Source organism: Hippocampus zosterae, chromosome 18 (assembly GCF_025434085.1).
Source record: "Hippocampus zosterae strain Florida chromosome 18, ASM2543408v3, whole genome shotgun sequence".
NCBI lineage: Eukaryota > Metazoa > Chordata > Actinopteri > Syngnathiformes > Syngnathidae > Hippocampus > Hippocampus zosterae.
Window position 1 is genome coordinate 3,823,199 of NC_067468.1, and position 17,191 is coordinate 3,840,389.

At 42.2% G+C, this 17,191-nt stretch overlaps 2 protein-coding genes across 4 annotated transcripts; both read right to left on the reverse strand.

Annotated features, from left to right (window-relative positions):
• Positions 1-1,279: 1,279 nt before the first annotated feature.
• On the reverse strand, positions 1,280-7,279 carry naif1 (nuclear apoptosis inducing factor 1). 2 transcript variants are annotated; one of them, XM_052050137.1, is made up of 4 exons: positions 6,695-7,279; positions 4,760-4,810; positions 1,792-2,142; positions 1,280-1,717 (listed from the first exon to the last, which is right to left on the reverse strand). In XM_052050137.1, exons 1-4 carry the CDS (start codon positions 7,137-7,139, stop codon positions 1,707-1,709), a joined length of 858 nt encoding a protein of 285 aa, XP_051906097.1. In that variant the 5' UTR covers positions 7,140-7,279; the 3' UTR covers positions 1,280-1,706. The 2 variants fall into 2 exon arrangements, with proteins under 2 accessions (XP_051906097.1, XP_051906096.1); XM_052050136.1 differs by having other exon boundaries at positions 1,280-2,142.
• Positions 7,280-11,079: 3,800 nt separating this feature from the next.
• Positions 11,080-17,183, reverse strand: pomk (protein O-mannose kinase). 2 transcript variants are annotated; one of them, XR_007959736.1, is made up of 4 exons: positions 17,055-17,183; positions 16,164-16,439; positions 12,092-12,978; positions 11,080-11,657 (listed from the first exon to the last, which is right to left on the reverse strand). XR_007959736.1 is itself a non-coding variant. In XM_052050138.1 (3 exons), the coding sequence occupies exons 2-3, from the start codon at positions 16,431-16,433 to the stop codon at positions 12,208-12,210; spliced, it is 1,041 nt and encodes a 346-aa protein (XP_051906098.1). In that variant the 5' UTR covers positions 16,434-16,439; positions 17,055-17,183; the 3' UTR covers positions 12,081-12,207. The 2 variants fall into 2 exon arrangements, 1 of the variants encoding a protein (XP_051906098.1); XM_052050138.1 differs by lacking the exon at positions 11,080-11,657 and having other exon boundaries at positions 12,081-12,978.
• Positions 17,184-17,191: the final 8 nt, after the last annotated feature.

The window sequence follows — 17,191 nt, forward strand, 5'->3', positions numbered from 1 at the left end:
ATACATCACAACCCTGTTCGATCCTTCCTGTGGTACCTATTCGGGAGATTAATTTATCTCACCCGCCAAGTGATAGTGGTGAACTCGGTGTCTGCAGTCAATCTCTGCACAATTGAACTCTCATATTTGACCAACAGACTACAGCCTTTGCACAAGATAGTACTAGGATTGTCTGTGGACTGGCCAAGTGAGTTTGTGGGCTTTGGCAGCGACAAACACACAACCCAAACTTCGGTTCTCCTTCCCAGATTTCATTACCAATTCTGTCAAGTGTTCCTTCATCTAGTCCCCAAGCTGATGCGCCGCCTCGCCCCGCAGTCCGCTGCACCGACAGAGGAACCGATGGAACTGGGAGGAGGACATCTGGAACCGGAAGAGCGACAGCAGCGCTTCCACGCCTGGGCATGCTTCTACTGTGGCCATCAGGGTCATCTGGCCTCCGCATGGCCGACGAGACGCCCACCTCCGTCATGTCTGTCCACCAAATTGGGTAACTGTGAGTCAGACACCAGAACCAGCAACGATCATAGTAGGGTCAACCCAACTCCGACGCAAGGGCGTGGGACGGACTATGGGTCTCGCAAACGCCATAGGCTTGAACTTGTGGGGGAAATTGTCGGACCTATACAAGTACTCTCTATCCCTGCCATAGTTGATTCTGGGGGAGATGATTGTTTTATTGACCCCACAATAGTTTAATAGTTGCAAGTTTGGTTGTCCGGTCGAGAATTTAAATTAGGTCAAGCGGGTCTGTGATCTCGATGGAGGCCTCCTGGCAGAAGTTAAGCAAATCACGGGTCTGTTAATTCTAAAGATACTAGGTAATCATGTAGAAAATAAGCGATTCTTTATCATGCCCTCCCATTCAGCACACGTGGTTTTAGGATTACCCAGGCTCCAAACTCACAACCCGGCCATTTCCTGGGACCGCCCGGCCATTGTGATCTGGGGTTCATTTTGTTACGCACACTGCCTGCGTTCGGCAGTCGGGAGCAGGCATGAGGGGAATATAAACAGTTTAAAAATTGAGGGAATATAAACAATTTTCTTGTCACCAATACATTTTGAAGTTTATAGAAGATAACAATCGAACAAAAATTCCAAGAATTGCTTCAAAAGTCAATTGTTTTCAAAAGGTGGTTTACGATTCATTTGATTTACTGTATGTCATGATGTAACCCCACTTGACAGCTCATTTTTAGACATCCTCGGTCACTTTTTCCATCGAATTGACTAATTTAGGGTTTCTCTGCTAATAATACAGTGTATACATTCCAGATTGACAGTGATGAACTATACTCTTTTATTCAAAACACAAGATTTCATCAACATTTTTTCCCCCTTTAATACTTTTTTCGTGACTAGCAGACATATAAACACAAGACTGGCTGGGAGTGACCTGTGCATAAAAACATCAATTCAAATCCAAAGCCACGGCCAACTCAGGTGAACGCAAAGCTAAAATCATACACATGCGCTTCCTAAGGCAACTTATAAAATGTTTTTCAAGGCTTGCTGAAGTCTCTGTGCAGGGATTCCTCAGGATGTGCAGTGGAGGCAGGTGGCGGTGCCGAGAAAATTAAAGAGTCTATTGTGTCTCCTCTGAGTGCTGGGGAGCAGGTGGCGGTGTCGCTGGCCTACTCTGTTCCTCTATTAACGCCCCATCAGATGTCAATCCTGTTGCTGCGCTGTGCAAGTTTGTCACTTCAGTCCCACTCTGCAGGAATTTGCGCAAGTCTTTTAGAACCGGCCTAAGCATCTGGACCAGTGCTAGCAGTGCGGCCTGAGTACCTTCCAAGGCCTGGGCTTGTCGTTCCTGCGCAAACGCTTGGGCCTCCTGGGAGTGACGCATCATCTGCAGCAACTGGTTCTGACCCTCCAGGTGCTGGGCAATCTGTCGGATGTGGACATTGGTGACTCTCTGCTCCTGTAGAAGTCGAGCTGAGTTGAGGGCAATACGGCTCTTCAGCTCCTGGGGTTTAGCGTGACCCTGAGGCGGAGGCGGCGAGGAAGCTGAGGATGATGCCAACACCTCCACTGGGGTCTCAACGGTTGCCACCACAGTCGGAGTTGAATCGTTTACGGTTGTGGTGCAGTACTCTACTACGCCTCCGTCCTCTAATGCATGGTAAGCCGTTTCCGCTGTAAAATGAAGCAAAGAAAACGATACATTTCAGATTAGCTTCACTCATCTTGGTTAACCCTCCTGTAGTCCTCATTTCCTGTACACACCCTGTGTCCTCTGGGTCAAACTGACCCATCTTCACTAAACCCCCCCCAAATAAGCAGCTACATTGAATTTGAAACACCAAATTTCATATTGCTTGAAGAAGCAATATGAAATATACTATATCTATATACTATACTATATATATATAATATAACTATATCACCACATTATGTGTGATATAGTTCTCGCTCTTCACTTGTATTTCTATAGCTTAAGTGAGGCGTTACTTTCACTTCAAAAAGGTACAGCAGCACAATACGACATTAAAATGTGTATTTCCATTTGGGGATCCTTAATTAAATCGAACTAGCCAAGGCTACTAACGACCGCTACTAAATTTTGAGCCCCCGCCTCTGCCTGTGTCGAATATTCATCTTGGTCACATGATACAGGGAAAAATAATAAGCCCACAAGCGAAAAAAAGAAAGCTGTCGAGACATGAAAGATGCAACGCCGGATGGTCACAATACACTTTGGACGACATCATGTCTGCCATATGTCGTATGACCTACACACATCAGGACAATGCTGTAATTCATATGTCCCCCTACCTAAAACAGCATGATGACCACAGTGTTGCTTAGGTCCAGTGTCTCAGAAGCTTAATTTACGAGCGCGGACTCGGCTCCCATTATGTACATAACGTTGCCTGCGCCGTGGATGGCGAAGATTTGAGAGAAAGCAGATATCCTCCCTTAGGCAGTTAAACTCATCTAAAATACATGGCACAGCATTGTTTTTCAATGTTACTTGCGTGGCGTGTCTCATCTCCATCGATAAATCACTTCCTCTCACAGAAATGCACATGCGTGTGTGCCTCCCTGTCCTCATGAACACCGGGGTCTTGATAAAACTTGGCTAAGTACCTGTTTCGCACAAATTTTGGAATAACATGCCAGTGTGCACCTTGTTTGCCGTTTCGGGTCAACCCTTTGAAAATGTTTGCTGTGCTTTATGGCATTGTTTCTCTTTGCATACTCCTTGTTGTCCGATATGTGTCTATTGTCCAGCAATAAATTTCATACGTTAAGTTTTGTCAGACCCAACATAACTCCACACAGGGAGGCTGCAGCTGGAAATGAACCCGGTACCTCTGCACTGTGAAGTTGACGTACTAACCACCGGACTACCGGGCCGCCCCCTAAACATGTAAAAGTGAAATATATTAATGCAGAGGTGTATTTATGATCAATCAAGCTGTTATGTGTTTTTCCAAGCTAAACTAATTGATTACTGCCAATTAACCTACACGTGTAAAATTAACGAAACCTTCCTTTAAATCAGGGGTGTCCAAACTTTTTGCCAAGGGGGCCAGATTTTATGTGGTAAAATGTCGGGGGGCCGACCTTGGCTGACATTCTTTACATTGAACTACAATATTGTTCAACAAATTTTAGTAAGCCATTCTGTTTCACATTTCCATTTTTATTTTAATTTCAACAATCTTAAGAATTTCTTTTGGTTCATTTGAAACCGGTATATCACATGCAACTGCTTATTCACTTGACTTTTTCTTAAACAGAAGTCTCCTGAGTGCAAATTGATCGATTTGAAACATAAAATGGATCACCATGACTTTTCAATAGTCACAAAACCTTTGACTCGAACAACAGGGAAATGAACAAGCAATACACATATCCACAACTACAAGGATCATTTGAAATATGACATATCAGTCAATATAAACACGGAGTGATGTCTTGTTAACTCGTGAGTGATGCCCTCTAGTGTCTAAATGCTATTACTCATTTAGTGAATGCTATTACTCATTTAGCCACTAGAGGGAAGCAGTACTCTATGAAACATCACTCACCAGGCTACGAGACCTCAGTCAATGCAACACGTGTTCCATTGCGCCCAACCTGCGGGCCAGACGGCACTGATTTTATGACAGGGGCCGAGGGCCGGATGAAATTCGACCGCGGGCCGGACTTTGGAAATTATCCATCCATTTTCTAATCCGCTTATCGTCACAAGGGTCGCGGGGCATGCTGGAACCTATCCCAGCTGTCTTCGGGCAGTAGGCGGGGGACACTCTGAACTGGTTGCCAGCCAATCACAGGGCACATACAGACGAACAACCATCTGCGCTCGCAATCACACCATTCCTAATTTAGAATGTTCCAGTTCTTGCCATGCATGTTTTTGGAAGGTGGGTGGAAATCAGACTACCATGAGAAAACCCACAAAGGCACGGGTAGAACATGCAAACGCCACACAGAAAGACCGGAGCCGGAATCAATTAAAGTGTTTGGAGCCAGATGTAGTTTTGCCAAAGACTGAACGTAACTTAATGACTGTAAACATAGCCTCCACAGAGAAGTTTGAAAAGTCGAGGGGACATAATTAGTCAGTTACTTTATTCAGTAGAACATTTTAAATTACAATACAATACAATACAATACATGCTGATTTATATAGCGCTTGAGTGTTATAATTAACATAAAGTTCATCCACATTGACGAAGACAGGTATACCATTTCAGAAATGTACAGAGCAATACTGATGACAGAGACAAAAACAACTTACCATTCAGTGTTTTTGCTTCTTCACAAACTGTTACGGATACTGCCGGAAGAGCTAAGACACAAAGAGACATTCATCAAGAAATTATCATAATGGCGCGAGGACTCCTTGATAAATAAAATAAAAATGTAAAGCAATGAATAAAAGTAACACAGTTTCCCTCAAAACTGTTTACGTTACAAAGATGTGGTATCACTACCAAACAACAGTCTTTATCTCACACACACACACACGCACAGACAGACACACACACACAGACACACACACACACACACACACTTGATTACTCTAATTGCCTGTTAGCTAGCAAATCAGTGTATGAAATATAATTAGACGATGAGATTCTACACAGGACTAAAGCTAATGCAAAGAGAATATTGTGTCGTAAATTGAGTTCCGCGAACAGTTGCTTTTTTTGTTTAGACTAGTTCCTACTTGATTATGCGTGCGATAGAGATTGTTCTGGATATGAGTGAAATTTGTTTCATGTAACCCTAACTGAGGTCGTATGATAAAGAATGACGGCCGAACGCAAGCAGGGCTGTTGTCTCATCGCATTGAAAAGTTTCTGGCTATGCCCCTGATGTTGTCCTTTCATCCATTCCAAAGAGACTCAATAATTTTGCTTTCAATAAATAGCAAAATAGCCTGTTTTTGCCTATTTGAGGCAGCACCACCACTATCTTCTAACAACTAAATGCAATACGAATGAGGCAGCTTCCACCCAATGGACACAGGCCTCTCTGCTCAACATCTTGACAACTGTTGTTTTGCAATCCGAAAGAAAGTTACTGTTCGTGATCAGGGAATGCCTGTAAATTGGAACATAAAAACTTGAGATTTTTTCCACACTAACTCAGGATAGGGTAGTCCTAACTAAACCTTGTTTAATGACCTGCTCAGCCTACTCGGATGAGAACCAAAAGCATCTGAGACACCTGCAACCGCCCTGTTGCTGTTCAATGCAATGTGGTGACTACTGTGAATGGTGGGGCGGCACCGTGGCGCCCTCTAGTGACTAACTATGGCTGCTTTCTAAAAGTATTGAATAGGGTTATGGCTGGACCCAGGCCACAATTGGTTGTAACACAGTAATGTATTTTGAACCGTGAGCCCACCAATTGCAATACACGGTAAGCAATCTTCCTTAACAGGATGTGCAAACAGAAATATTATGGCTTGACTGCCCTCTGCTGGATAAAAGTAGCTATGGCCGCAATGGCAAACAAGCCACAGTTGGCCTTTCATTTATTTAATGTGTAAGAACTTAATCTGAATTCTATCATGTGAAATTGAGATATTTTTCGCATTATGATTTGTTTTGTTTACGTCCATTCCGTCACAAGTTTGCCTCAGTGACTTGTCAAATGAAAAAAAAACTTTGCTCAGATAGTACTAAAAATATTTTACGGAACATTTACAAAACGTTCCAAGCTAAGATTTGCATGCCACTCTCAGAGCAACAACTTTGTTATTCTCACATCTGTTCAAACTTTACTACAGTACGTTCTTCAAATAACTAAAACGATAATCGACCTGGTGAAATAATAAAGATAAATTTTAATGCTTACATGTTTTGTATATGCGTATTTATGGAAGTGTAAACAGCGCAGTATTACAAAAAGTTTGCAAAGACGTGACAAACATTAAGCAATTGTATACGCACCTCCAATACATTAACAAAAGCGTATAAAATAATTCGTAGCTGACAATCCCAAATAGTAAGATACGAGAAACTGACGAGTGAATTACATCTTATTTTTGTGGAAAAGGAAGACTAGGTCCAATACTGAAATACCATGCCGTTCTCAACATGAAATCGTGATAAAAATAAAAATTTCAGCACATTACTGATCTACACTTTCTAAACCGTGTATTTAGAACACAGGAAATCAGGCTGCAACCGACCCTTGTGTATGCAAACATTTGTCATCTTACTCTCTGTGAGTGTGACGGTGGTGGTGGCGTTCGCTGTGACGGGCAACGTGATCTCTGTATCCGAGTCTCCTGCAGGTAAACTGATGATGGTGGCTTCTCCCAGGAGGTTACAGATCCTCTGCTGCATAGCAGTGAGAAGGACGGGAACGGGAGTGCAGTCGTTGGACGTCCCCTCTATCGCAGCCCGTGCCTGGGCCACCTTCCTTCGGACCTCCGTCTTCATATCGGACCACTTTTTCTTGACCTCAGGTAACTCTCTTGGACAGGTCGTGACAGCGTTCACCTTTTTGAGGATCTCCAGCCATGCGTTGTTCTTTGCCATGTGGGTTACTCCAGCATTGAAGTGGTTTACCAGTGTGTGCTTTTGTTTCTCTATTTCTTCCACAATAATTTCAACCTCTCTCTCCGAGAAATTCATTTTTCTCTTTTTCGCAACCGACACCATAATTGCATAAAGTCCTATTCTGGAGAAGTAGTTGTGCGTAGTATACGCAAAAATAGTACTCAATTGATATGCGCAACGTAATGGCTTCCAGAATCGGCTTCTTCTTCCTACTAAGGAGCGTACGTTAGCTAGCTCATAAATCCCGCCCTCTCTTGGTTCCATTGGTTGGGTGTCTAGGGATAATTCTATATGACCCATTTTTATTGGCTGCGTAAATGCCAGTCATTTAACGAGGCAAACAAACTATGTGATTCAAACCCCCTAAAAACAAAAACATCAGCCATATATTTTATATTGTGGTTCTTTTATAATAATAATAATAATGATAATAATACATTTCATTTATAAGCGCCTTTCAAAACACTCAAGGCCACTTTACACTTTTAGTTTTGTACGATTAATTGACCCTCCCCCCCAATACTGTTATACTCAGGATTTTGATTAGACAAACTGCATGTCCAAAAGTAAACCAGTTACACATTGTAAATAAAAATAATCAAGTATTAAACACTCACCAATATTCATTTGCACAATTTCCAAACAGAATACTCATTTTATAGGCACTAAATAAGGCACATTACCAAACGGAGGTCAGAGACAATGTTTCCCGACCTTTTATTGAGCGAATGCACGTTTTCCTTAACAAAAATCTCAAAGCACACTACCAAACAAAAATGTCACAAAAGATTTGACTATCACATTGGAAACGCTGCAAAACAAGACTTAAAATATTAGGTAGATTGGCAGCAAACGTTTGTGCTAAGTGGTTTATAATGAATAAAAACAAAAGATAACCTTTACCTTTATAGTTTTGAGGTTGGGGCATTTCTTTGAGCAGAGACAGAGACACAGGGGTGGCAGTGAAGCAGTGAATCTTGCTAGCATCTTTACAATACTCCTTCAAGGGCCCCATCTGATTTTTCCAAAATGGCCACATAGGCCAGGTAATTTGTAGAGGAGTTTTTAATGCATATTTTTGACATACAGATCTAATGATATAATTTTCAAATGCTAAATGTAAAATTATGTTATCGGTTGTTGGCACAAAGTCTTTGTTTGGCCACATGTTGACAATTTGTCATTTTGTCATGAAAATATTTTTAGAAGGGGTACTCAGTGGATGGATCAGTTTCAGTTTCAGAGTGCATTGCAATGCAGAGAACAGCATTGTAAACACACTGCATTTTAATAAAGGAACATATTTTTAGTTTAGCTTTTGAATAACTTATTTCTATAAACTTGTTTATATATTACTTTAATTTCAGTCTTTTTGTTGTTGTTTTTAAGCATCAGTGTTTCGTCATGAGGGGCCTCCACACTGGGAAGTTTAGTGACTGGCATTCTTGTCAGCATGGATGAGCTCCCCTTGTGTGTTCTTTTCCTTTTCTTTGTGCCATGCATAGGAATTTTTTAATATACAGTATTTTATCATGTGTGTGCGTGTGCATGAGCACAGGCCTGCCTGTAGAGATGTGTATCTGTGTATGATTGGGGGGAGGGTCCTCTTTTTATGAGTATTTTGGATGTTTTAATTGCACAGCACTTTGAGTTGAAGTGCTATATAAATAAAGTTGGTTTGATTTGATTGATTGAAAGTGTGCTAAATTGTGGGATGAAATAACATTAAGCATTGTCAAACGAATTTTAAGAATGCTTTGTGACTTTTTAACCCATTAAATGGTTTATTGGTGAGTCGATTTTTTGTAATAGGGAAGGATTACTTATTGTCTTAATTCTTGTAAGATATCATTATTATTACCAGGCCGCCGAGTGGTAGCGGTGTCTCATCAATGCCTGTCCACACTGGGGAAATTTACAGCCTCCAGCAGCAAGAATGTGGGTAGAAAGAAGAAAGAAGAAAGAAGAAAAAACAAACAAACACCGTTCAATTATTGCAATATAAATACAAAATGGATAAATCACAGTGCTATTTACAATTGTTTTTCACATCACACACATCACATCATTTAATTATTATTATTATTATTGTTATTTTTATTCGGCAGCCTGACAGCAGTCGGTAGGAACGAGCGTCGGTATCTCTCCTTCTTACAGCACGGGTGTAACAGTCTCTGGCTGAAGGAGCTACCTAGTGCTGTCAGGGTGGGCTGGAGAGGGTGGGAGGGACTGTCCATCATAGCTTTTAGCTTAGTTAGCATCATTCTGTTGCCCACCTCCTCCAGAGTGTCAAGGGAGCAGCCCAGGACAGAACTGGCCTTTCTGACCAGTCGCTCCAGTTTCTTTCTGTCCCGGGCTGAGATGCTGCCTGACCAGCAGACAATGCCATAATGGATGGCCAAGCCCACCACCGAGTTATAGAAAGTCTTAAGGAGCGACCCCTGAACCCCAAAAGACCTCAGTTTCCTGAGTAGGAAGAGTCGGTCTGTCCTTTCCTAATCAGGTTGTCCGTGTTTGTAGACCAGTCCAGTTTGTTGTTCAGAAGAACACCTAGGTACTTGTAGGAGGTCACCCTCTCTATGTCCATACCCTGGATGTTCATCGGTGCTGGTGAGGACTGTTTCCTGCAGAAATCCACAACCAACTCCTTAGTTTTCCTAGGGTTGATCTGGAGGATATTCTGCTGGCACCAGTCCACAAAGTCTTTCGTCAGTCCCATGTACTCCCGATCGTCCCCCTCTGTAATGAGGCCAACAAACGCAGAGTCATCGGAGAACTTCTGTAGGTGGCAGTTTGGAGTGGCGTGTCTGAAGTCCGAGGTGTAGAGGATGAACAGGAATGGAGCCAGAACAGTCCCCTGCGGCGCTCCAGTGCTGCAGAGAAGCCTGTCCGACTCACAGCTCTGCAACCTCACGTAGTGCGGCCGATTTGTGAGGTAGTCTATGATCCATGCTGTGAGATGGTGGTCCACACCGGCGTTCTGCAGTTTGCCTCCCAGTAAGTTGGGCTGGATGGTGTTGAAGGCACTGGAGAAATCAAAGAACATGATTCTCACAGTGCTCCCAGCCTTCTGACAGCACTGAGTGGAGGAGGTAGATAATGGCATCTTCCACGCCGATGCCAGGCTGATAGGCAAACTGCAGCGGGTCCAGTGCCGGGCTCACCAGCGGTCAAAGGTGGGCGAGGACAAGTCTCTCCAGTGTCTTCATCAGGTGAGACGTCAGCGCCACCGGTCTGTAGCTGTTCAGCTCCTTAGGATGGGGGGGTCTTGGGCACTGGGACCAGGCACGAAGTTTTCCACAGCTGTGGAGCTCTGCTCAGCTTCAGGCTCAGGTTGAACATGTGCTGGACAATATCACACAGCTGGTCAGAACAGGTCCTGAGGAGCCGGGAACTGATCTTGTCCGGACCTGCTGCCTTCCTCACATTCATCTTCCTCAGTTGGTTCCTTACCTGCTCTGTTGTGATGGACAGGCAGGAACCAGGTGACATACTGGGTTGATGAGAGCTGGTCGAAAGAGGAGGGGGAGGAGAAGAAGTCCTCAGTGAGAGAGGTTGCAGTTTGTGGTTGGGGGAAGGGACAGACGACTGGTCGAAACGGTTGAAAAAATGGTTCAGTCCATCTGCCCAGTCCTTGTCCCTGCTCCCTGATACCGGATAGCTTTCAATTATAAACTAATTTGGGAATGCCAGCACATTTTTATAGATATGGTTGTATCTTAATATTGAGAAGAAACATTAAAGCCAAGTAGAGGGAGAATGGTACAGTACTGTGTTGCCAAGAGTTTACCAAGTTTCTTTTACTAATTTTCTGGTTATGGATTCCCAACTCCGGATTTCCTGTGTGGAGTTTGCATGTTCTCTCCGTGCCTGCGTGACTTTTCTCCGGGTACAACATTTTCCTCCACATTCCAAAAACCTGAATGGAAGGCTGATTGAACACTTGAAATTGTCCCGAGGTGTGTGTGTGAGCGCGGATGATTGTTCGTCTCTGTGTGCCCCCCGCCTATTGCCCGAAGACAGCTGGGATAGGCCCCATTTGTGGGGTTAAAACCCCTTAAAGTTAGGAGGGCCCCATCAAGGGCCCTCCATCATCTGTCAAAACAAATCGCTGATGCACGTTGTCATGTGTGAACATGTTGTACATCTTTTAAAAGCTGGGTTTCTGGAGATTTGAATCGTACCCTACATGTTACAATTGTCAAATTTGAACCGAACCTTGGGAGACTTCAGCTTTGATCTTGTAGTGTTTAGTTAATTTATTTTCAAGGCAGATATTGTGAAAAAAAAATTAGATGAACATAAGCTTTGCCTTTTTCTTCTGTTTTCAAACATCCATACTTCAGTGACAGGAGCACTTACACAGATTCTTACTGTATGGGAGAAATATTCATAATGTCACATTTTGAATATTTCAAAAAGTGACCAAAACTATGCTGATTCTCCAAATGGTTCAAGAATAGCTAAAAATTGACTTTGGATGCACCTTTCCACAGGCGTTTTCGGCAAAGTTGCCCTCGGTTTAAGGGGTTGAATAAAAGGCAAATAAAGTACTGTAATGATCTTTTCAAAAATAAAAACACTTTTTTGTTTCTTTGCTCTATTTTCCTTTTATTTAACCTACAAATGTGTCAGATAATTTTGCCTGTCCCCATATAATGCCATTCTGTTTCGTCATTTTTGAAAATTAAGTTGAGTTCTGGCGGTGCGAGGTCGGCCGGTTGATTTTCGTTTCAATGCAGATCCAGTAGCTCTGAAGTTGGCAACCCAAGCTGGTACGGGGTCATGTCTACCAAGATTTTAGTGCAAACGGAATGCTTGTTGTGTTGCAGTTACAGATTCGTTTGTTTTGATAACCGTTTCCACAACGAAAGCGGATGCTCACAAGTCCAATTCATGGCAGCAACCGAAAAAGATATAAAAAAAAACAATGGCATTATAAAGAAACAAAGCAAAATGGCATTATATGTACTTTTCGAAAATAAAAACACTTTTTTTTCTTTTTGCCTTTTAAATAAAAACACTCTTTTTTTTCTTTTTGCCTTTTATTTAACCTACAAATGTGTCAGATCATTTTGCCTGACCCTGTACAATGGACTTAGTAGTGTAACCGTTAAGTCTATATTGCATGATAGGTTAATTCGTGTAGGCCTCCTTTTAAAATGAGACATCAAAGCATTTCTCTGAATCCAGCGTTGTCTTGGGCCATGTTCCCGTAAACTGCCTTGTAAACCATCAACACGTCTAGGGCTGATGGACGGAGTTTAGGGTCTTCTGCCTTACACTCCTTATGAATTTGAAAAAGATGGAAGTGGATCAAATCTCCTCCAGCCACAGATCCTATCAGGAACCGTACCACATCTGGGATCTTCCAGATATCTGTCCGTTCATCATACTCATGCATAAGATCGTCAGAAAAAGGCTTCCCTATGTTATTGAATGGCCACAGCTGCTCCGGCGCCACAAAGTCACCGCTGAGTTCCCGGTGGCCGCATTTCACAAGCAAGCCCCTGGATAAGTCCACCTCGGGCAATGCATCTAAGTCATTCACCACCATGTGAAAGTCATTTGTGAGCAGAAACTGGGAGAGAGTTTTCTCCAGCGTGTTGGAATCGCACATCACCCTCCGACCAGCGGGGCTGTTGTGGAGGTAATTGAGGATAGAGACGTAGTCTATCGCCAACAACAGCCGCGTATGCCAAGTGTTGCGATGTTTTTGCTGCTCCTGTCCCAGAACTGCATTCAAATTGAGAAGTGAGCCCAGTGGATGATACTCTGTGACCAACGTATGGTCTTCAAGGCAAAACCCTACCAACTGTACCACCAGGGGACCCTGCAGTGCCTGTAACATTGACAATCCGTGGAGAAAATCACGAGAGTAATCCAGAAATGACAGTTTGGACACAGCCACCTTTTGTCCTTTCCATTCTGCCAAGTAGACCTGAGGGAAGACACAGAAGTATAAGAGTTTAGGACTACATGCACGTGAGTTGGTAACTCAACTCAACCACTGCATACAAAGTGCTGTATAGGAGCAAAAATTTGTCGTACAACATCAAAGACAAAGCAATAAATGAATAACATTAAAACACCAACAAATGCTAAAACAATACCAAGTTTCATCCTGAGTCAAAAGCCAAAGAATATATGTGGCTTAAGATGAGTTTTAAAGATGAACAGAAAGGGGACTTGCCGAACGTTTAGCGCATGGGTGCCCAACCTTTTTTAAACAAAGATCTACTTTTAGAGCAATCAACCACCGCGATTCCGCACTGCTTTTTCAATTTTATTTTTGATGATACATCGAAACTGAAAGGATGCATCAGGAAACATCCTTCTCCACAGCTGCCCCTCACACCATTCAAGTGCCCTGTGTCAACCGTCGTTTCTGGGAATCACAGTCCCCCAAGACATGAAGTCGTAGGTCAACACCAACTCCATCCTGAAAAAGGCCCAGCAGAGGATGTACTTCCTGAGGCTGCTGAGGAAGCATAGCCTGCCACAGGAGATGCTAAGACAGTTCTACACAACAGTCATCGAATCAAGCCTGTGTTATCCCATCACGGTTTAGTTTTGGGGCCACCACAAAAAAGGACAAAATCCAACTGCAACGGGCAGTCCTAAATCCTAAATCCTACTGGACCCCTCACACCCTGCCCACCACCTACCAGCTACTCCCCACAGGCAGGCGCTACAGATCCATGTGCACCAAATCCACCAGACATTCAAACAGCTTCTTCCCTCGAGTCATTAACTCCCGAAACAATAACCCAGCGGCCCCTCTGTGGAACAGCATTACCGCAAAAATCATTGTAGCTCTAGCTCTGTACTGACTTGAACCATTGTCACTGAGATATATTCCACAGCACCAGACACTTTAAAGCACTCAAGGACTTCTGTACAATTGCACACTTAAAGTTGCCCTACAAATACTGCAACTGATCACTTTAAAATGGTGCGTTGATTACCTGCACCAACTGCACAACTGTTATAGTATTGGATTCTACCACTGATCCCTTTAGCTCTGCTTGACACTTTGCACGTTGTCTCACAGCTGTGAGTGTTGTCTCACAGTGCAGTGTGCACTAACACAAAAGTATATCATATTAATAACATGCACACGAACACACACATTTATTTATTTTTTTTTCATTTCCCCTTATAAATTGGGAATTTCTCCATTGTGAGACAAATAAAGGTTATCTTATACTCCTCATGAGTTGGGACCAGTTTGCGGGCGACCAGTTGATCGCGATTAGCGGCAGGTCATTCCAAAGTGAGGCAGCAGCACGCGAAAGGCTTGATCCCCCCTGAGCCTCCTTTTATTCCTTGGTACCCCCTGTTGCGTCTGTTTTGAAGTGCTATTGTAAAAGGAGAGGCTTTGCGTTAGCCAGCTGTCTATTTAGCAACAGCACTAATTTGCCAGTACAATCACCGTCCGGTTTAACACCTAAGTTCAAGATTGTTGGCTTTAGATAAAGGCGCCAGGGGGGCCAAGTCAGCAGGACGGGATGTAAAAGGACCACTGGAACCAAAAATCATTGTTTTTTTTCCCTCATTGAAACTCAAGAAATTTAGTGTCATCAAGGCAATGATTTCCTCCAAACAGGACAAAAGTGGCCTCAATGAGAAAATGTAATTTTTCCTTACCAAGACATATATTTGACATTCATCCACATACTGTAGCAGTGGAAGGAAATATTTTCTTAAGATTGAGCCCATTTGGCAGCAGATACAATGAAAACAACAACGGCCCAGGAATTGAACCCTGTGGAACACCATACAACAATGTTGTCGAATGGTGTGGGTCTCTGAGCAACTAAGCCTAACACAAAAAGTTATGTCAGCCAAATTTAAACCACAATAGTATGCTACCACCAATTCACACCTGGTGCTGCAAATGAGCCAACAAAATGCTGTGGACCACTGTAATGAATGCTGCAGTTAGAGCCAACAAAACAAGACAAATAGTCTCCAACATCATTAGCCAGGAGGATGTCAATTAAAACTTGCATCAAGGATAACTATGTGCTATGCATCATCTTGGGTACCTGACTGTGAGACCTCCATGATGTTATGTTCATGTAACAGAGGTTGCATTCGCTTAATAGCTGATCATTGCCAACTTTTGGTCTGGAATTATCTGTATTTCGCCAACATATGAATATTTGTCTGACAAATAAATGATATCTTAATATTTGTCTGTTCATCGTGTCTGATTCTAATGTACACTATATTGCCAAACGTATTCGCTCTTTTAGATTGATTTGCATATAAATTATAATTAAATCCCCTTTAATTACTCTTTCGACAAAGTTTAGGAGTGTGTTCATGGGAATTTTTGACCATTCTTCCAGATGCGAATTTGTAAGGCCACACACATTTGTTGAATGAGAAGGCTCTCTGTTTTATTTCATCTCAAAAGTGTTCGGTCGGGTTGACAGTTTTGAGTTCAGAGAACAGATGTACCAAAGATTTTACTTTCCCAAAAATCAGCAACACTTGTTTCATGAATAAAGAGTCCACTTTGTTTGCCTGCTGGAAAACTCTAGAAGCCACAGAATCAGTTAGAACCCTCTATGTGCTATCCAATCTGCCATATTCCTAATTTTGAAATGAAAAAAAATATCTCTTCATTTCAGCACATGGGAGCAAAGAGGAATTGTTATTGAATTATAATGTACTTTTGTGCTGTCGCTGCCCAGTGTTGATGCTTATAGTTATTTAAATCCATTTTGGGCTTCTGTGCATGTCGATTGTTTCATGGGTTCACTGAATTAAAAACAAACAAACAAAAAAATTTGTAAAAAAAAATCTAGAAAAGTATACTTGCATCTCTGATTTCAAAAAATGTAGAGAATCATTAATACATATTGAGTAAGGGGGTACTCATGGTATTACAAAAAAAAGGTTCAGACGACACATGAATCGTAGGAATAATCTGCACTCTTGAAGTGTCTATACAGTTTACACCCTTGTGGTAGAGTTTGATAGATCACAACATGTGGGTTTAATATAAATTACAGAACATTGGTAGAGGATGGAGAAATAAGTGAATTAAGTCGCTTAGTTAAAGGGCAAGTTAGTTCACATAATAAAAGAGACATGTTGTTTCAACAACAGTACCTTCTTCACTGCGCCCTGGCCGATGAGCTTCAGTTTGCGAACTTCCGCTTCTAGAAGAGGACATTGAAGCCAAGGGGTGCAGTTCTTCATTGTCGGCATTTTAAAGTGTTGAGCCATACAACCGTTATGGGCGATGACTGGTTGTACATCTGACTCGTACAAAGAGTCCAAATACAGGTAAATGAAGATGTTGCTGAGGAGTAAAGCTGCAAGGCAGATCGCCACCACTGGAGTGCTCTGGTAGAATGAAGTACTGCTTCGACGACTCATGTTGCACTGCAACCAACCAAGGAAACAAAGCAATAATAACATACTGGAGGTAATTCAAACATCAGTAAACCTGCAGCATCATAAAAAAAAAAATCTGCATCCATGTGGCATCTTCAGTTGAGGGGTACATGCATGGGTTGCATAATTATGACACAAATTTGATAAATAAGGCGGTGTTTTAGGAGGTTTCATTTTTCATGAAAGTATCCTTTAAGAACATGTTTCATATCCTCCTGAGACCTGAGGAAAAGACGTATATTTCAGTTTAATTTTTATTTTTTTGTAATTTCAATTGTAAAATCAATTTGTATCAACATTTTTTCTTCATTATTACACTTTATTGATTGTTGACATGATGTCACAGATTTTTACGTTTTAGACAACAAAGAGGGAGAAAATTGGAAAACAAGTATAACTTACACAGTCATATTGAAATACAGCATAGTGGGGATCTGTATGTGATGTATATATTAAGATCGTCACTTTGGCTTTCAGCAACAGAACCAAAGGACTCTACTCGAACAAGCAAACCCAATGAGCTGACTTGAGACTGAGTTCCTTAAAAATAGGAAATCGCCGTTTTGGATAGCTGGCCGACATTAGTCCACACATTAAACTTACCTACAATCCCGCTGGGTCACATGGTAGTAAGCACAATCACATAAAACGACTAGTTCGTTACATCGCATGGTAGTAATACCACAGGGTTATAAGAGACCTGCATTACATTGAGAAAAAAACGTAAACAAATCATCACT